At 37.8% G+C, this 21,521-nt stretch overlaps 1 protein-coding gene across 2 annotated transcripts in view; it reads left to right on the top strand.

The window, feature by feature from the left end:
• Positions 1–21,521, top strand: part of PTH2R (parathyroid hormone 2 receptor) — a 122,578-nt gene that overhangs the window by 27,859 nt on the left and 73,198 nt on the right. For both annotated transcript variants that reach the window (XM_006903010.1, XM_006903011.1), the window contains 5 exons: positions 2,033–2,143; positions 2,256–2,377; positions 6,280–6,377; positions 8,822–9,011; positions 10,093–10,246. In XM_006903010.1, the coding sequence (XP_006903072.1) occupies positions 2,033–2,143; positions 2,256–2,377; positions 6,280–6,377; positions 8,822–9,011; positions 10,093–10,246 (675 nt within the window). The remainder of the gene's footprint in view (positions 1–2,032; positions 2,144–2,255; positions 2,378–6,279; positions 6,378–8,821; positions 9,012–10,092; positions 10,247–21,521) is intronic.

Below are 21,521 nucleotides of genomic sequence, written 5' to 3' on the forward strand. Positions count from 1 at the left end.
TCATTAAAACTAATAAAATTTAATAATAATAAAAGAAAAGAAAAAAAAAAGTGGAGAGCACAAGCAGGAGTTGAAGTGTGTAAAGGACTCAACTTGCCATTGCTAATTTGCAAGATGGATAAAGGTGCCATGAGCCAAGGTCTTCAGAAAGTTTTTAACAGCTGGGAACAGCTCTGAGCTCAGAGCCAGCAAGGAACTTTTGTCCTTGAACTGCACAGAATGGAATTCTGACAACTCTGTACAGGATCAAAGTACCTCTTCCCAAAATACGTGTCCACATGGCCAAACCATGATTCTCACTGCTTTGGTAATGTAATGTAATGATGTGAACTCACAGTTATCTGATAATATAATAAACTAAGCCTAACACTGAGGAGAATGGGGATTACAGAACGCTTAGTTGTGCTTATGTGAAACTTACACTTAGACCAAGAACCTTTGTTTGAAGAGAACAAGGGAACATTGCGTGGTTTAACATCAGGAGATGTGTGCATAAAGGCTGTATCTTCTCTTCATACCTGTTCAATCTGTATGCTGAGCAAATTGTTCAGGAAGCTGGACTTTTTGGAAGAACGATGTGGTGTCAGGATCAGAGTAAGAGATATCAATAACCTTTGTTATGCAGATGATACAACCTTGCTTGCTGAAAGTGAGGAGGGCTTGAAACACTTGTAGAAGATCTAAGACTACAGCCTGTGATATCGATCATATCTCAGCCTCAACAAAACAAAGATCCTCACTACTGGGCCAGTAGGGAGCATCATGATAGATGGAGAAAAGTTTGAAGTTATCAATGATTTCATCTCTGTGGGATCCACAAGCCATACATCTGTACCATCAGTCAAGAAACCAAAAGGCATTTAGCACTAAGTTTGCTGTCAGGGACCTCTCCAAAGTACTGAAGAGCAGTGCTGTCAGCTTAAAGATGTGGTCTTTTCTGTTATCTGCTATACATCTGAGAGCTGGACAGTGAATAAGGATGACAGAAGAAAGACCAATGTCTTTAAATTGTCATGTTGGATGGAAGGCTGAATTTCCCATGGACTACCAAAAGAACAAGCAGGTATGTCATGGAGAGGGTACAGTCGGAGTGCTCCTTGGAGGCAAGGATGGTGATGCTCCATTTCACATACTTTGAATGGATTGCTAGGAGAAGCTATCGTGCTTAGAAAGGTAGTGAGTCAGATAAAGAGAGGAAGACTCTCAAAAAATGGATTGACACAGTGGCTGCAGCGATAAGATTGAGTATATCAGAGGTGATTAGGATGGCATGGGACAGGACAAGGTTCAGATATTTTGTTCATAGGGTAGCTATGAAGGCACTTACCACCACCACCACCACCAATGCGATGTGTTCTGGTGTCTGTCAGTCAGTCCCCTGTAGGAGAGTAAGGCTGGGAACAAGCATCCTTTGTCAGTTGACAGTCCAGATCTGATCTAAGGGGAATTTCTCTGAGTTGTGACTTGTAGTACCTTTTATTTTACGAGAGATTAAAGGAGAGAGGTGCTAGCATAGATTGGAGGACTTTAGTAAGAAGTGCTGAGAGTGGAACATGCTAGGCTTAGGGAAAGATTGATTCTAAGACAAATGGATAACTCCAAGGCCCACAGATATTGAAAGGAGATTAAAACCAAAACCAAAGAAAGGGAAACCTCCTCCATAGCAAGGATGTGGACTTGCCTGTGGACTTGGAGCCGCCTGAACTGTTCAAGTTTCTACTATATCAGTACTAGGTACCACGACAAACTCAAATAAACAAGAAAGCAGATTGATTTATAACTATTAGAGTTGGACTTCTTGAGATATTTTAACTTGTATGAATCAAATGTTCTGATTGACTAGGCCTCTGATGGGACAATTAGGTGAATCTTAGGAAATTTGCATTGTATTTCCTCCATTATGCTTTCTAAAGTTATCAAATTATTTTTTATTTTACCACAGAGATCTGAAATTTTGTAAATTTAAATGCATTTATGTTCTGTTTTCAAGGAGATTTTTGTTTGTTTGTTTTTTAATTTCTATCTTTACCAGAAGGAAATTGTTTCCCAGAATGGGACGGACTAATTTGTTGGCCCAGAGGAACAGTGGGAAAAATATCTGCTGTCCCATGCCCTCCTTATATTTATGACTTCAATCATAAAGGTATTGTGTTTTTCTAAAATTATGAATTTGAAATGGATTTTTAATTGGCATTTAAAATAAAGGACTTTAAGTGAACTGAGAAATTTTAACATCTTTCTTCATGTCTTTATAGGAGTTGCATTTCGACACTGTAATCCCAATGGGACATGGGATTTTATGCACAGCGTAAATAAAACATGGGCCAATTACTCAGAATGCCTTCACTTTCTGCAGCCCGACATGGGTGTAGGAAAGGTAATGGTATTTTTGTGTTAGGGAGCCACCAAAGGAAAGCTAGTGGTAAAGACCTGCTCTGGCAACCCAGAGGCATGTGGTCTGAATCCATTAGCTGGTCTATGGGAGAAAAAGTTCCTTCCATGCAATTTATAGGCTCTGAAAACCCACTGCAGGCTCAGCTATGATTTGGTTCCAACTTGACAATATACAACAAAAACAACAAAGGAAAAAAGAATCATGTTATCATCTTAGCCTATAACATGATAGTTAGAAAAGATAAAATCTGATTTGGAATCTAGAACTTTATCATAACTAGACATCTGAAATGTTAAAAATGTTCCTCAGGTTCCGGTTACGTGGCATATATATTTAGAAATGTATACATGTGTCTACTATCTATAACATGTTTCATGATTTATTTTTAGTTATCAGTCCTTATTTGAAACATATACATTGATCAAGAAGCAGTCAGGACAAGAGAATACTACATGGTTTGAAATCAGGAAAGGTATGCATCAGGGTTTTATCTTTTTTCCATACCCATTCACTATGTCTACTGAGAAAATAATTCAAGAAGATGGATCATATAAATAAGAGTGTGGTATTAAGATTGGAGGAAGACTCATCCACAACCTGTATCATGAAGATGACATACCTTGCTTATAGAAAATGAAGACGACTTGAAACGCTTATTGAAGAAAATCAAAGGCTTATATACAGATTATATAGCAACATCAGGGGGAAAAATCCTTACCATTGGACCAATTGGCAACAACATGATAGATGGAGAAAAGATTGATGATGTCAAGGATTTAATTTTGCTTGGATCTACAGTCAACATCCTTGACAGCAGCCATCAAAAGATGTTACACTGGGGAGATCTGCTTTCAAGATCTCTATTACGGCTTTCAGTATAGATTACATCTCAACAACCAGAGGACAGATGTTTAGGCCCTAGTCTTCTCAGTCACCTGCTATGCATCAGAGAGTTGGCCACTGAAGAAGGATGACAGAAGAAGAATTGATACATTTGGGTTCTGGTGCTGGAGAAGAGTAGTGAATATCCCTAGACTGGCAAAAATCCAAATAGATATGTCCTGAAAAGTGTGGGGCTAGAGTGTTCCTTGGAGGCAAGGGTCACCAAGCTGCGTCTTTCATACTTTGGACATGGAGCTAGGCAAGGCTATTCCTTGGAAAGGGACATCATACTTGGATAGATGAGGCTTTATCGAAGGAAAGAAAGACCCCCAAAGAGAAGGATTGTCATTGTAATGTCAGGAATGACCTCTAGTGTTTAGGGCAGGTTTCAGAATGGCTGTTCATAGAGTCACTATGAGTCATACTCTACTCGACGGCACCTAACAACAAAACAAGTTACAATCAATATTTCTATCGACATTAATAATCTAAAGTTCCTCTCTTTTTTCTTGTCTAACATAAAACACTACCACTTTCCTTCACTCAGCTCTTTAGTAAATTAAATAATGAACTTCAGTTTTGTACCTCGTTACTGACAAGATGCTTTTGTAAGATTAGTCAATGGGAAGATACTTTCTTAAATAAAATGTCAGTACTGGGAGATTATTAATTACTTCATAATAGAATAAAAGTCATTATGCAGTTAATATTAAAGGCTTAAAATGATTTACTACTAAAAATAATTTGTCACCATTGACAGAAATATTCATTAATATTTACTATAATGAAACTTATTGTGCTTACTATTTAAAAGGTTAAACAGGGAGGTCTTTCAATGTATTTTGATGACCATTAACTTAAATAAAATTTAAGTTATTTATTAAAAAATAAATTTTATTCATACACAACTCTAAATTTATAACCATTTTTTTGTGATTCTGTTTATCTCAAGAGGCAAAACAAGAATGATTAGTATATCCAAGAAATGTAATATTTCTTATAAAACAAGCTTAAAAGTTAATTAAAACTGTGAATAATTTCATTAGTATAAGTAATTCAGTTTTACGTGTTTAATTAAAAGGATAAAAGTGTTCTCTATTGTCAACAATTCTTAAACAATAGCTTGAGAAAATTTAAGAAAAAGAATAAAAAATGATTTTTTTAAAAGTTTTTATATACTGGAAGACAAAATGATATTGTTCGTGAGTTATAATTTATTAATGGCTACAGTGAAATTTTTTACATAAGGAAGAATAAGAGACGGAATATATGAGCATGCATTTAGACCAAATGGCATATCATTGTGGGAATAATGTGACTAAGATAGTTTTGAATAGTTATTGTTTTAATTTCTACATCCTTGGCTTCACAGAGTAAGATAGTAAATTTTTAATAAAAGAGTGGAAGGCGTTATTATGACAGGCTGCTAACTGACAGTCTTCTGTAGAATAGGAGATTTCAAGCTTAAACACTCTGTGGAGATTATATTTCACCTGTAAAGGTTATAGGACCTTTTTGAAAGCAATTTGGCAATATATATCAAAACACTTCAGAGAGGTCATATCCTTTGAGTTTATCATTTTACTTCCAAGATTCAAGCACAGTGAGAATGGAATTTTTAAAAAGCTCACTGGACCATTAATTTTTACAGTGAATATTTTGAAGAATACAAGTTTCCAATAAAGGAATGGCTTAAATAAGCTAAATTTTTTTTAAAAGAGTTTACAAAGTCCTGGGAAATATTTTTGTTTTATAGTTTACTGAAAACCAAGTAAAAAAACTCCCAGCCAATAAACTTTTATGTAATTAGGGTAACAGATACTTAAAACAACAGGAAATGATGTATAGAGAGAGAATAAATAGAAATATGTGAAATAGTAACAATGTTTCTTTTTTGTTGGTGAGGAGATTTCTCCTTTCTTTTATATTTTATACCTTATCTAAATGCTTTCCGTAACAACCTTTAGTATTTTATTAACAGAAAATTAAAAAGCCTCCCATTTCCCCCCTGTGGAGCCATGCGACTCTGAACTACTACAGAGGCACCATCTTTAGGTCAGCAGCGCACCTCCTGGAGGACCATGCCTCAAGGGTTTTCCTAGCAGAAGAGAACACAGTGGGAAATAATGCTTCAAAAGGCTTGCAAAGAAACAAGAGACTCCTGTTTCTGTTGTTAGGTGCCATCAAGTAGAGTACGACTCATAGTGACCCTATGAAACAATAGATCTGAACCCTGCTCTATCCTGTGCCATCCTAATGCTTCCTGGACACATTAAAGCCCATTGCAGCAGTCACTGTGTCAATCCACTTGGTCAAGGGTCTTCCTCTCCTTCACTGACCCTCATACCTTTCTGAGTATCAATAATGCTCCTCTCCAAGGAATTGCCCCTCCTAGCAACAGACTTTAGGCATCATCTCTGCCTCCAAAGAGCACTCTGGCAACACTTTCTCCAAGGCATGTTTGTTCTTTCAGCAGTCCATAGGATGTTCAGCAACCTTTTCCACACCACAGCTCAAAGACATCCATTCTTTTTCTGTCTTTCTTATTCATCGTCCAGCTCTTGAGTCATAGCAGAAAAACCCTGGCCTGAATCAGACCTTAGTCCTCAAACTGACAACATTATTCCTCAATAATTTGAAGAGGTCCCCAATTGCAGACTTTCCCAGTGAAATATGTCTCTAGGTTTCCTGACTGCTGGTACTAAGGCTACTGTTAGAGTTTAGGAAATTGCAATGATTAGAATAAGCTGGATAAGGTTAAAAAAAAAATCAGTAATTTGTAGAAACCTATCAGCAAGGTGATGAAAAGAGAATAGAAACAAGCCAACTCCAGGATTGGGCAAGTCCTTTTGTAAGAGTGGAGACTGTGACTGCATGAATTTGTGGGGTTGTAGCAAGTGGGGAACAACTACATCGAAGAAAGAAAAGAACCCATCGTTGAGAAGTTCTTGTTTACTAGCAGTGTAATCCTGTGACATGTGTATGTATGTTTTCTCCTCCAGAAAGAATTCTTTGAACGCCTCTATGTCATGTACACCGTTGGCTACTCCATATCCTTTGGATCCCTGGCTGTAGCTATCCTCATCATTAGTTACTTCAGGTGAGTGATTTTCAATGACTTTCTCTCTGTCAAGGGTTAGAATCTACTTTTTACCTGTAGAAGAATAATCTCACAAAATATTTCCCCCAAAATGGATTTTTTTAATTCCATAGAATAAACTTTCCATGAGAAAAGATTTTTGCTGGTGTTAAAAAATTAAAGAACTTTGAGACCTTTAAGTCAATAAGTAAGAAATACAATGTTGTTTTTGTTGTTAAGTGCCGTCGAGTCATAGGTGACTCTTAGTGACCCTATGAACGAAAGTCCTCGACACTTGCGTGCGTGACTTCCATCCTTTCTCCAGGTTCTTAGGGTTTCTGGAGGCAAGCTATTTATGGTAGTGGATGCCACTCCTGCTTCCAATTTAATAAATAAAGATTTTTGAGGCCTTTAAGTCAATAGATCTTCATTGGGTGCATTAGTTTGCAAAGTGACACAACACAGAATTGAATGAATCACACATATTATCATTAATGATGTAATGGCTTATGTTTTTTGAGATGATAATGGGTATTATTGAACAGAAATTTGTCTTAAATCATTTTTCAAATTATTTATTATCAGTGCATAAGAAATAGCATTTCTTGCTTTTGTTGTGGTTTAGTTTTTTCCAATTAAGTTTTTCTTTAATTCAATGTAATTTAAGAAAATACAATTTCAATCACCAATTTGAAGATTTTAAAAAACGCGAACAACTGTGTTGTTGTTGCTGTGTTCCCTCAAGTTGACCACAACTCCTAGTGACCCTGTGAACAATGGATCTGAACCTTGCCCTGTTCTCTGCCATCCTCTGTCCATCTCTGATGGACCTGAGCCCATCGTTACAGGCACTGTATCGATCCATCTTGTTGTAGGTCTTCCTCTCTTTAGCTGACCCTCTAACTTTCCAAGCATAATGTCTTTTCCAAGGACAGGATCCTCTTAAGACATGCCCCCATATATGTGACACCAGGCTTCACCGTCATTGCCTCCAAGGAGCTTTCTGATTGCACTTTCTCCGAGACATATTTGTTAGTTCTTTTGTCAGTAAAGGAAATATTCAGTACTATTCTATAACACAACTCAAAGGCATTGATTCTTCTTCTGTCATCCTTAGTCACTGTCCAGCTTTAAGCTGCATAAGCTATTGTTGTTAGGTGCCACTGAGTCGAGTTTGACTCTTAGTGACCCTATGAGCAACAGATCTGAACCCTGTCCTATCCTGTTCCATTTTCACAATTCCTAATACACTGGAGCCCATTGCAGCAGACACTGTCAATCTACCTGGTTTAAGTTCGTCCTCTATTTCAGCAACCCTTCACCTTTCTAAGCATGATAACCCTCCCCTTGGAATAGGCTCTCCTAGCAACATGGCTAAGTATGTGAGATGAAGCTTTATCATCTTTGCCTCCAAGGATCATGATTTCATCTTACTGGTATATGCAATCAACACCTTTGGTATTAGAAGTCAGGAAATAAAGAGACATCTTGCACTAGGAAAATCTGAAGTCAAAGACTTTTCTGAATTATCAAGGTGCAAAGATGTCCGTTTGAGGACTAAGGTGGGTGCATCTGATTCAGCCATGGTATTTCCCATCACTTGCTATGCATCTGATAGCTGGACAATGAATAAGGATGACAGAAGAAGAATTGATGTCTTTGAATTGTGGTGTTGAAGAGTAGTGAACATTGCATGGACTGCCCAAAGAATAAGCAGAGAAGTCTTGGAGAAACTGCAGCAAGAGTTCACCTTAGAGGTGCATTATAAATAAGCAAAAATACCATGGTTTAATTCAGGTGCACATTAGTCTTTAAACTATCAGGTAAACACCCGATGCATTATGCCTATGTAAGATGTATATATTCACAATACAGCCAGTCTGTGATACAAAGAGCTGAGAAAACAATTAACATTCTAATATTCTTTGTCAAGAGTCTGGATTTTGTGCAACATGAGTTGCCCTTCTTAGCTGCTGTTATGTTGGTTCTAACTCAATAATGTTATTATATGTAACATGTTGAAATGCTGTCTGCTTCTGGAGGGAGCCTCAATATATGTCACTGAGGGTCTTCCCTATGGAAGGTCCATTTAATGTTTACCCCTTTCTGAGGTGGTTCTTTATAATTGTGCATTACTTTAATATATAGAGAACTCTGGTGGTATAGTTGGCATTGTTTAACTGAAAGGCAACACCAAATCTAATACACTAGAATAATACCTAGTACTTCAAAATGTGAATAAATGTGATAATAAGCTGAGAAAAGTGAATCTCTCTTTAGGAAGAAGTTTCCTTCCATGTGCTTTAGTTTTAGATTCTAGTTGGTTTTTTATTGGAAATATGTAACAATGGATTTCTGTCTTTGTTTAAACTTCTTTCCCTCTCCTTTTTGCAGTCTAATATTCATGTGTACCCTTCCTCCCTTTCGATCTCTAAATGAATTCAAATCCAGTTCTTTTTTCACAGGCGATTGCATTGCACCAGGAACTACATCCATATGCATTTATTTGTGTCCTTCATGCTGAGAGCTGCGAGCATCTTTGTCAAGGACAGAGTGGTGCATGATCGCATAGGAGTAAAGGAGCTGCAGTCCATGGTCATGCAGGCCGACCTACAGCATTCCATCGAAGCACATGCTGTGGACAGATCACAATATGTAAGTATTTCCATCGTGTTTCATTACTGATTAGTATAACATTACAGCTTAATAACGTTTAACCTTCAACTAAGTATGTGTTAACATGTTTTAGCTCATCTTCATCTGTGAAATAATCTCTCTGTACAAAAAAGTAAGACTGTCAGTTTGTTCACTGACATTTATTACCTCAATTCTGTCCTCAACTCTTGTGCCTAATCACTCATCATCTGAGATTATGAAGAATGTGAGAGATCTCTCCTCAAAAACATTTCTGCATTAGAAATGACAAAAAGCATCTGCGTATAATGACATTTGAGATATGGACTATTGAAACTACTTTGACTCACTACTTTCAAAAAGAGGAAAAATGCCCATCAAAAATGCTGCAAAATTAGATATCTTGAATTTAAAGACTTTCTGTTTTTGGTTTCCTTATTGTCTGCTCAAGGACTTGTTTCAAAATAAGATTCTTTGGTACTTGATTCTATTCTTAATTGTTCTAGTGAAGTTTTTGTAATTCCACTGAAGTAGATGATTGAACCAATGTATCTGGAAACACAGTGTATAGTCTTGATGGCCCTCTGCAATTCCCTATTTGCCCTGTAATTTTTGCAGTGCCTGTTGAATTTGACTGTAGACTGATCCTGTGACCTGAGGGGTCAAAATGAGGGCATGGCAGTGTTGGCTAGAACTCCAGAAACCTTGAGTAATACCCTACTCTTTGTATAACTTTACATAAAAAAAAGATGAGTAGTAAATAAACTCATGGAAAAATTATGGAGAATAATTTTTTAGAATAATTTTTATTTGTGCATTACATTATTTATAATCATGGATTATATTAATAAACTAGAAAAAGTAATGCTTTTCCTTTTTTACTTCTAAGAGGCAAAGATCTGTTTTAAACAGTAGAATCAAACTGATTTTTTTAAAAATACTCTGGGTTAGAGTCTCTAGAGTCTCTTTCAACAATTGCTTTCTTCAAGAACTATGTTAAACTATAAGAACTGTTGTCACCCCTCTCCCCCATGGTATTAGGTTGATGTAGAGTAATGAGGAAGAATTCTAATATGACACAATTTTGGTTTACTTGTAACAGATTGGGTGCAAGATTGCTGTTGTGATGTTCATTTACTTCTTGGCTACCAATTACTATTGGATCCTGGTGGAAGGTCTCTACCTGCATAGTCTCGTCTTTGTGGCTTTCTTTTCGGACAGCAAGTATCTGTGGGGCTTCATCCTGATAGGCTGGGGTAAGGCATTCCCTTGCTATGGAACTGGCTTCTTGTTGTGATTCTATTGTTTTAATTGCCAACCATTACTTTTCCTTCTGAAATTCCCCTGAAATAATCCATTAAATCTCTCCTTTCTCATTCATGGTTCTGTTCTTAGAAGACAAGTATTAGGATCAGGCATATACTCTTCCCAGTGGTAACAAAAACTTTAATTTTTGAGTATTGTTTTTTTATACCAGATTCTTGGATGATTCTTTAGAGGTAATTTAAAAGGATACATTGTTAACTGGACCTATTTATAATTGCTATATTCTGTCTTAATGTCTTGATTTAGCAATACTTTTCCCTAGTAATTTGATATTTTAATTTCTAAGCTATAAACTAGCCCAAAGTGAAAAAGACTCAAAATGCTTGCGGGTGGAAGATTAAAGACAACAGCCTTCAATATAGATTATGTATTACATCTTAACATCAAGAAGACAAAAATCCTCCCCACTGGGCCAATGGGCAACATCATGATAGATGGAGAAAAAGGTTGAAGTTGTCATTGCTTTCATCTTGTTTGGATCTACAATCAACACTGTTGGCACCAGTAGTCAAGAAGTTGAAAGATGCTTTGCGTTGGGTGAATCAGCTGACAAAGGCCTCTTTAAGGTGATAAAATGCAGTGAGGTCAGTTCAAACACTCAGGTGCATTTGATTCAAGCCATGGTCTTTCTGATTACTTGTTATGCATCCGAAAGTTGGACCATGACTAACAATGACAGAAGAAAGATGTGCAGTTTATGACTGTGATTGTGGTGAAGAACACTGAATTGTGATTTTGGTGACGGATACTGTGGATTGCGAAGGAACAAGGACGTCTGTCTTGGAGGAGTGCAACTAGACTGCTTCTTGGAGACAAGGATGGTGAAGCTTTGTCTCACATATTTTCGATGTTGTTAGGAGGGGCTTGCCTTTGGAAAAGGACATAGTACTTGGAAAGGTGAAGGATCAGAGAAAGAGAGGAAGAGCTTCAATAAGATGGATTGACACAGTGACTTTGACAGTGGGCTCAAGTATATCAGAGATGATGAGGATGAATGGGATAGGTCAAGGTTCAGATCCATTGTTCTTGGGGTTGCTGTGAGCCACTGTTGACCCCATGGCACCCAACAACAACCAGCACCACTTGTCGGTCAGTTTGTTGTGTTTCAGTGGCTTGCATATCGCTGTGATTCTGCCAGCGATGCCCCTGGCATTTAAAATACTAACAGAGTCACTTATGGTGGAAAGGTTTCAATAGAACATCTAGACTAAGACAGGCTAGGAAGCAAGCCTGACCATCTGCTTCTGAAATAATGCACGCTTGAAAGCCCTATGAATAACAGTCAAATATTGTCTGATATTGTAATGCTGCTCAGATGAGAAAGAGCACTACAAGTTCAACTCGAGAAGAGTTACCTCCTTAAAGTCAAGTGTATTTTAATGATGAACTTGGAGTAGTTTTAAGTCAATGAAGGAGGTACATCTAATGCTATGATATGACTTACACTAAGAAGAAACAGCTATGACCATCCATTAAGAAATGGGTCATTGAATGTCCAGGTGAGTTGTGAGATGAAATCAAAGCAGCATCCATGTAAAGAGAGCAAAAAGTCATTAAAAAGATCGAAAAATAGAGAAATGACCAAAATGGATGTCAGAAGAGACATACTCTGGAACGTACAGAAGTTAAGATGAAAGGAAGAAATGATGACATTAGTGAAGAGGAAGATTTCACAGGCCAATGTGAGAAGACAAAGTATTACAACAAAGTGTGCAAAGACCTGGAGTAAGAAAATCAGAGAGGGTGAACACACTTAGCCTATCTCAAACTAAAAAGACTGAAAAACTAATTCAAACCTCAAGTTTCAATATTGAAGCATTCAATGGGCAGAATATTGAATGATTCAGGAAGCATCAAAAGATGAAAGGGTTGAGCCCTGGTGCCCTAGTGGCAAGAAGCTGTACTGCAATCCCAGAGGTGCTTGGTTTGAATCCACCAGATGTTCTGCTGGAGAAGGAGGGCTCAACACACACACACACAATTCAAAAAATGTTAAAAAAAAAGATGTTAGAGTAGTGAGAGAAGATCTTCACCCTGAAACCTTCATACTTTCAAGGGGGAAAAAAGGAAGAACGAACTTTGGAGGTGTGTAGAGAAAATAGTGCAACAATGAATGAATAAAAACCCCAAATCTCTATAAATGTTCATTAAAATTAATAAAATTTAATAATTTTTAAAAAAGATGAAAGGGGTACACAGAGTCACTACACCAAAAAAATTGGTCGACACTGAAATATTTCAGGAAGTAGCATAGGATTATAAACTAATGGTATCGACAGAAGAAATCCAACCTGCACTGAAGACATTGGCAAGAAAGAAGGCCTTAGCTATTGATGGGATACAGACTGAGACGTTTCAGCAAACAGATGCAGCCCTGGATGGGCTCATTCATCTGTGACAAGATATTTGCTGTTTCCATGTTAAGATTTAAGAGAAATTCAAATGTGGTTAAAATAAAGATGAGGTTAATTATTGCAGGCTTCAATACCTATTCTATTATTTTAATTATTAGGAGCTTATCTTAGGAAAAGAAAAATTCACTAAATGACTAAATTTTCAGGGTTTTTTCTTCTCAAAAAGAAAAATACTACTAAGTCTGCTTTCCTTAAATTTAATATAAATATGTGAAAAGAATGAGTATTGAATTGAAAGCATTTACATAAAAGAGTCAAGTTGTTATGCTGTTGTTATTCAGTGCTATCAAGTCAACTCTGACTCAGAGTGACCCTATGACAATAGACTGAAACCTTGCCTTTACCTGCAGCCTCCTCATGGTCTCCATCCATCATGCCCAAGTTCATTGTCACAGTCACTGTGTTAATCTGTCTTGGTAAAGTTCATCCTCTTTTTCATTAACTTTTATCTTTCTCTGAATGTTTTTTCCCCCAAGGACTGGCCTCTCCTGAAAACATACTCAAAGAAAGGCTCCTTGCCTCTAAGGAGCATCTTGGTTGCAGTTCTTCTAACACAAATTTGTTTCTTCTTTTGGCCATGTCATAAGAACATGTTATATTTAGCATTCTTTATCACACTGTATTTCAAAGGCATTTATTCTTCAGTCTTTCTTATTTATTGTTTAACTTTAAGATCTACATAAAACACTTGAAAATACCATGGCTTAGGTCAGGTGCACCTTAGTCTTTAAACTTACATCCTTGCTCTTTAGCCCTTGAAAGAGATCCTTGACAGCAGGTTTCCTCAATGTAACACATCTTTTGATTTCTAGACAGCTGCCATGGATGTTATTTTTACAAATCAATCTTCCCCCCCCCATCCTGGTGCTATCTATTGGTCTAGTGGTGAGAATCTTTTTCTCTTGATGTTAAGATGTAGTCCATATTGGGAGGCCGTAGTCTTTGATTTTCTGCAGCAAGTGCTTCATGCTTTTATTTTCCGCAAGCAAGACTGTATCATTTGCATAATGCACGTTATTGATGAGTGTTCCTCCAATCCTGATTTTTCTTTATGTAACCCAGTTTCTTGAAACTTTTGCTGAGCATATAGATTGAATAGGTACAAAGAAAGGATAGAAACTTGACACACCTTTTCTGATTTTTAGCCATGAATTGTTTCCTTTTTTGTTTGGACATTTGCTTCTTGGTCTTTGTATAGGTTTCACATGAGCACAAGTTATTAAATGTTCTGAAATTTGCATTCTTCTGTTATTCATATTTGTTATAATCCACACTGTTAAATGCCTTCATATAATCAATAAAACACAAGTAAACATCTTTCTGGTATTCTCTACTTTAGGCCAAGACCCATCTGACATCAGCAGTGATATATATATCCCTTGTGTCATATTCTCTTCTGAATGTATCATGAATTTCTGGAAGTTCCCTATCAGTGTTCCTGTTTCAGGAGTTTTTGAATAATTCTCAGCAAGATTTTACTAGTATGGGATATTAGTGATATTGTTTGTTAATTCCCTTACTCTGATTGTTGTTGTACCGTAGAGTTGAAACTGACCCATAGCTGACCCCCAGCATGGTTTTAAAGGCAGTTAATTGCATGGGAGGAGTTTGCCCATCCTTTTCCTGCAGAGCAGCTGGTGGCCTTGAACTGTGTGCTATCAGGATTGCAGTATAGTGTCTTGCCGTTAAGCCACCAGAACTCTCTGTAGCTTTTTTTTTTTTAAATGGATGTAAATACTGTTTTCTTTTAGTTGGCCCCGTGACTGTCCTCCAGAATTTTGGCTTTGCTGCCAGACCTGAGGTTAGAGATCAAATAATAAAATTTTGTACAATGATTTATTCATTACAAATATCTTATAAAGCTTAAGCAGCATCTATACACAAGGACCTGACCTGATGACACAGGAATCAGAATGACTACATGTGTGGAAAGAGCCAGTGGCAGTGGTGGTATTACATGCTTTTGAATCAGAACCAACCCATAGCTGATCCTCCAGTGGATTTTCAGAGGCTGTCAATCACACAAGAGGAAACGGTTGGTTTTTCTACTGTGGACCTGCTGGTTTATTTGAACTGTGTGCTTTCAGATTGGCAGTGCAACTCCTTACCGACAAGCTGTCAAAACAAAGCTGATAACTGACTATGAAACAGACTCTAATTTATTTATGTGCATCTTCAAATTGAAGCAGAAGAAAACGAATAAAAGTGTAACAAAGAAAAGTAATGATCTTGAGCAAATCCCAACCGGATTAAAAAAACCATCTCAAGTATAGACTGCTGATTTGTGGAATGACATTCAGGACATCTCCCATAAAAAGGAAGAAGGTCATTCTAAAGACAGGAAAGTGGGGAACACCAACGTGAGTATCAGAGGAGACACTGAAAGTTGCATTAGAATATAAAGAAGCCAAAACAAGGGGAAGAAATGCTCACCTAAGACAGCTGAACGGAACATTTCAAAGTGCAGCTCAAGAAGACGAAGCAAAGTATTACATAAAAAATGTGCAAGGAGCTGGAGTTAGAAAACCATAAGGGACACACATGAGTGATATTTTTAAAACGGAAGGAACTGAAGAACAAAACCAGCCTTGAATTACTATACTGACAGATTCTGTGGCAAAATCTTGAATGATACAAGAAGGATCAAAATAAAATGGAAGGAATACAGAATTATTGTACCAAAAACAATTGATAAATGCTGAGCCGTTATGGTGGGTAGTATATGATCAAGAACTAGTGGTAATAAAAGAAGAAGTTCAAGATGTGCTGAAGTCGGGGGTGGGGTGGGGAAATGTGCCAGGATTTGATGGAATACTAAATAACAGACTATAATAAACACATGCAGCCCTAGGAGAGCTCAAGTTGTTACAGTACCTCCTTTATTATGATGCAATTTTTAAAAATATTTGTTTCTAAAGGTCCATCACATTTTGACTAGCAAATAGTGATTTAAGTAGATACATTTTAATTTTCAAGACATTAGAGATATTTCTTTGATATTTTTTGTAGTTTGCCTTCATTCAAAATAATACTTGTATACTCACATTGTTACTAGAAGTTTATACAGATATGATAGAAATATCAATAACAAATAGAGAAATTGTCAGTATTTTAAAAGCTTGAATTTCTTTCTTTAAAAAAGGGAATGAAAGCTTATAAGTTATATTAGTTTTTCATGTAATAATTCACACACATTTTTATAACATTACTTATAATTGATTTTTTAATTAAAAATGATTTAAAACTAGAGCTACCATGCAAGTTTAAATTCATACCTTCCTTTATTTTTTCATTAGATTTTTCACAGAAAAATTTGCTGTTGGCATAAGAATGAAAATTACAGGGATAAGTATCATTATTTGAAATTTTCAATTCATAGTATAGTTTAAGAAGATGCATAAAACCAAATACGACTTTTACATCAGTTCAATGAATGGCATATTATGTGAAATATAATGGTCCCTTAGCATAATGGCGTGCTTGTGGCATGGTGCATGGTATGTGGGACTGCTAACCAGAAGGTCAAAATCTGAATCCACTAGCTGCTTTATGGGTGAAAGATGGACAAGTCTCGTCCTGTAAAGATTGACCACCTCAGAAACCAGAAGGAGGGTCACAGTTTGAATCAACTCAGTGCAGTGCATTTTGAGCAGAAGTGATGAGTAATAATCTTTATGGAGTTAAATCTCCTCTTGTAAAGATGTGTTATTGTTGTTGATTGCCACCAAGTCGTGCATGACTCTTAGCAGCTTTGTGAACAAAAGACCTAGTGTCTTTTCATAACTATTGTCATTTCTCCAAGTTCATAGAGTTTCTAGAGGCATGTGGTTTAGGAGGTGGATGCCACTTCTGCTTCAAAACCTGTCTTAAAACTGGGAGCTCCACAAAACACTGTCCACATTGGGAAGCCATTCTGGTATTTGATACCCCAATGGCACAAGGTTCAGCATCACAGCAACTCAGGTTACAATGATTTTTGTTGTTAGGGCCGTTGACTTGACTACAACTCACAGCAGCCCCATCAACAGCATTGAGACCCTGCCCCCTCCCGCGCCATCCTCAGCATCTCTGCCACGGTCAAGCCCATTGTTGCATTTCCAGTGTCAGTCCATCTTACCGAGGACCTTCCTCTATTCTGTAACCCTCCCTCCACCTTTCCCAGAATGATGTCTTTTTCTGAGGATTGGTCCTTTCTGACAACCTCCTCAAAGTATGTAAGATGAAGTCCCACCCATGTTGTGTCTAAGGAGCACCCTGATATTGAACTTCTTCCAAGTCTATTGTGTTTGTTCTTTTAGTCCAGGAGATTAAAAAGGACCACATGTACCACAGCTCAGACAATCCAAAGAGCAGACGAACTGAATGACACAGATCGCAATAGAGGTTTCTAGACAGAATAAGAGAATAATGTACAACAGAGGCAAAACCCACACACACAACCAAACAACAAATCCCACAAAAACAACAACAAAACCCCGAACCCTCAAACTCAAACCTTAAAAAACCAAAATGAAACCAACCCCAAAACCCCAAAGCAAACCAGAATTACTAGTCTAGTGAAGTTAGAGGAACCCCTGAGACTACAGCCTTAGAGCATTTATTCTGACCTGGAGATCACCTTTCAAACAACAGACGTGCCCATACTAGAAACAGTAATATCCAGCTAGAATGTGTTCCATAGAACAATCAATTACACAAGGTCAAAAGAACATTTGCCCAATATCAAGGATAAGAAGGCAGAAAGGGGTAGAAAATACAGAGGAGATCAAACAGAACGCGCAGGCAGTGACTACTCGAGCACTGGCGCATCCCACGGTGTGCTGGTGGGGAGTAAAACCTGTGTCATGCAGCATTTGATGTGTAGACTATAGAACAGGAAACGTAATTTTTCTTGTAAATTTTCTAGTCAATTATAAAGAAATAAAAGCGAACAAAAAATCACTTGTCCTGGTAATATTATATGGTCATGTTTCCATTTCTAAACTTAAATTAGATTATTTTCATATATTGTATCCTCTGAAAATAGTGAGCAAAGGGCACTGTATGTCTAGTTTTGTATGTTGTTATGTACCATCAAGTCGCTTGCAACTCATAGCGACCCTATGTACAACAGCTCTAAACTCCGCTCTGTCCTGTGCCAATCGTACTGTCTCTGACACACCCATCCCAATTGTCCCAGTCACTGAATCAATCCACCTCATAGAGGGGCCTTCCCCTCCTGCTCTGTCCCTCCACCCTCCCAAGCATGATGTCCTTCTCCAAGGACCGGTCCCTCCTTACAACATATCCAAAGTATGTTAGATGGAGCCTCAGAATCCTTGCCTCCAAGAGCTGCCCGGTTTGATCCTTTCCAGGATGTATCTGTTTTCCTAGCAGTCCATAGTACCCTCAGTACTCTTCTCCAGCACCACAGCTCGAAGGCATCAATTCTCCTTTTATCCTCCTTGGTTATTGCCCAACTCTCTGATGCCTAAGAAGTGATTGCAAAGACCATGGCCTGTATCAGACGCAGCTTAGTCTCCAGAGAGACACCATTGCTCTTCAGTTCTTTGGAGAGGTCCCTAACAGCAGACTTTCCCATGGCAATACATCTTTTAATTTCCTGGCTACTGGTGCCGAGAGTGCTGACTGTGGAGCCAAGCAAACTAAAGCTGTGAACAATCTCAATCTCTTCACCATCCATCCTGATGCTGCCAATTAACCCAGTGGTAAGAATCTTTGTCTTCTTGATATTGAGCCTCAATCCATATTGGAGGCTGCAGTCCTTGACCCTCTGCAGCAGGTGCTTCAGGTCCTCTTCAGTTTCAGCAAGCAGAGTTGTGTCATCTGCATAATGCAGATTGTTGATAAATCGTTCACCAATTTTTTTTTTGTGTGTGTGTGTGTACCGTCAAATCAGATCTGACTGGTACAGGAGAAGATAGTCCCTCCTTCCCCGGCAGAGCATCTGGTGGATTCGAACCGTGCGCCTCTGGGATAGTTGCAGTTCCTTGCCACTAGGCCACCAGAGCGCCCCTTGTTCACCAATCTTGACCCCACATTTCTCCTCATAGAGCTCAGCCTCCCAGATAATCTGTTCTGCATATAGGTTGAAAAGGTATAGAGATAGGATGCAGCCCTGGCGTACGCCCTTCCCAATTTTGAACCATGCAGTATTCCCTTGCTCTGTTCTGATGACTGCCTCCTGGTCCAAGTATAGGTTTCACATTAGCATGATCAAGTGTTCTGGGATTCCCATTCTTCTCAGAGTCAACCACAGTTTGTTATGATCCACACAGTCAAATGCCTTTGCATAGTCAATGAAACAGATATACATTCCTCTGGTATTCCCTGCTTTCATCCAAGATCCATCTAACATTAGCTATAATATCCCTAGTACCATGAATCCTTCTAAACCCAGCCTGGACTTCTGGCAGTTCTCTGCTGATGTGTTGTTCCAGTCGTTTTTGGATAATCTTCAGTAGAATCTTGTTTGCATGTGAAATTAATGAGATTGTTCTATAGTTTCCACACTCTTTTTTTAGTGTGTTGTAAAATATTCTCAGTCCAGCAAACATTTCACCAACTATTTGGCAGTGAATATAATTGAGTTACAGAGGTAGGGATTATTAGTCAAAATCTTTCCAAACAAGAAGCACACAGTCTAATCTGTTTGCTTGGTTTTGTCTGTCTTAATTATATGTACTGAATTCAACATTTGTAATTAATTTTATCTGTTCTTCATAAATTTATTTATGAAACCATTTCAGTTGATAGTACCAGAAGAATGTCTATCTGTGTTTCATTGACTGTGCAAAGGCCTTTGACTGTGTGGATCACAACAAATTATCTTGGGGAGAATGGGAATCCCAGAACCCTTGATTGTGCTCATGTGCAACCTATACTTGGACCAGGAAGCAGTCCTCAGAATAGAGCAAGGAAACACTGCATGGTTCAAAATCAGGAAAGGAGTGTGTCATGGATGCTTCTTGTTTCCATCCTTTTTGAATCTATATGCAAAACAGATCATTCCGGAGGATGGGCTTTATGCAGAGACTGTGGCATCAGGATTGGAGGAAGACTCATTAACAACCTACACTATGCAGATGATACAGCCTCACTTGCTGAAACTGAGAAGGACTTGAAGCCTTGCTGCAGAAGGTCAAGGACTGTAATTTTCAATATGGATTGAAGCTCAACATCAAAAACACAAATATTCTCACAACTGAGCCAATTAGCAGCACCATGACTGATGGAAAAGAGATTGAGGCTGTTAACAATTACAGCTTGCTTGACTGCACAATCACCACTCTTGTCACCAATAGTTAGAAAATCAAAAGATGAATTGCACTGGGAAAATGTGCTGTCAGGGACCTTTCCAGAGTACTGTGAAGCAATAATGTTAGTGCGCCTGATTCAGGACAATAAATAAGGATGCCAGAAGAAGAATAGATGCCTTTGTGTCGTGCTGGAGAAGAGTCTTGAACATACCATAGACAGCCAAGAAAACAATAGGTCTGTTTTAGAGAGAGTGAAACGAAGTTTCTCCTTGGAGGCTAGGATTTTGAAGCTCCATCTCACATACTTTGGGCACATGGCCAGGATGGATGGTCTTTGGAGAAGAACATCATACTTGGAAGAGTGGAGGGACAGCACAGGAGAGGAAGGCCCCTGATGTGATGGATTGATACAGTAACTGGGGCAATGGGGGTTGGTGTGTTGGAGTAAGTGAGACTGGCTCAGGGCAGGGCAGGCTTCAGAGCTGTTGTACATAGAGTTGCAATGATTGCAGGAGACTTGACGGCACATAACAACAACAGCAACAACATAATATTCAACACAAAGATTTTATGTTTGTTTTAAGCAAAAAATGTTTTTAAAAGCTGTAAGGTGTATTTTTCTTTAGGATTTTTTTAAATGCCTTTGTTACTTCTACTAGTAATTACAGCTGAATTATATTTAACAATTAAAATCAATAAAAGTATACTAAAAAATGTAATCTTCTCTCTTCTTTGTGAAGGATAATTAATTTGGCTTTCCCAGGCTTACCACTTGCCCAAGTGCTCTGAATATAATTTGAATTTTTATCCCTAATCATTTAAGACTATGTAGGTTACTATTTCTTGAAAAGAAAATGAATTATGAATTCTGGTTGACTTTAGAGTCACATCTATAAAAATTATGTAGGTTTGTGTCTTTGGATTCCCTGGGTTTCAAAATTGATTGCAGTACTTTCCAGCCACCATTTATTTCTTAAGTCCTTCTCTCCCCTCTTCTCCTTTCTGCAATTTGATATTTTAATTTTTGGCTACTGGATGTATTTATTCTACTTTTTTCTTTTATAGCACTTCTGTATTACAAGCTGGGTTTTGTTTTGTTTTGTTAATAATAATGGCTTACTCTATACTAGAGCATTTTTAAAGCCATGAATTAGAGATTTTAAAAATATTTCTTTAATTACTTGTAATAATTATATTTTAGGAGGCTGTAGCCCTTTTAAAGATTTAATAATAAAGGTTTACCTTTGTAATAATGGAAACCTTTCAAAGGTCCTGCATTTTTTCCTTTCTTTTTTTCTTTTCGTGTATGTAGGTGAACAGAGAATAAGAAAGTCCATTCAGTACTGACTTAGAGTCTTAAGGGAATTAAGAACACGTTTTCTTTTAAGGAGTTTTCTAGCAGATGGTAGATAAAGACATCAGCATCCTGCAAACAGAATAGAGTTGTTATGCCCCAAATCCAGTTCCCCCCAAGTCACCAAGGAGCCGACACCGATGCAAGGGCAAGAGGGAATTTATTTCAGATTCGAATC

This window comes from Elephantulus edwardii, unplaced genomic scaffold (assembly GCF_000299155.1).
Source record: "Elephantulus edwardii isolate Elephantulus edwardi_28Jun2011 unplaced genomic scaffold, EleEdw1.0 scaffold00493, whole genome shotgun sequence".
Taxonomy (NCBI): domain Eukaryota; kingdom Metazoa; phylum Chordata; class Mammalia; order Macroscelidea; family Macroscelididae; genus Elephantulus; species Elephantulus edwardii.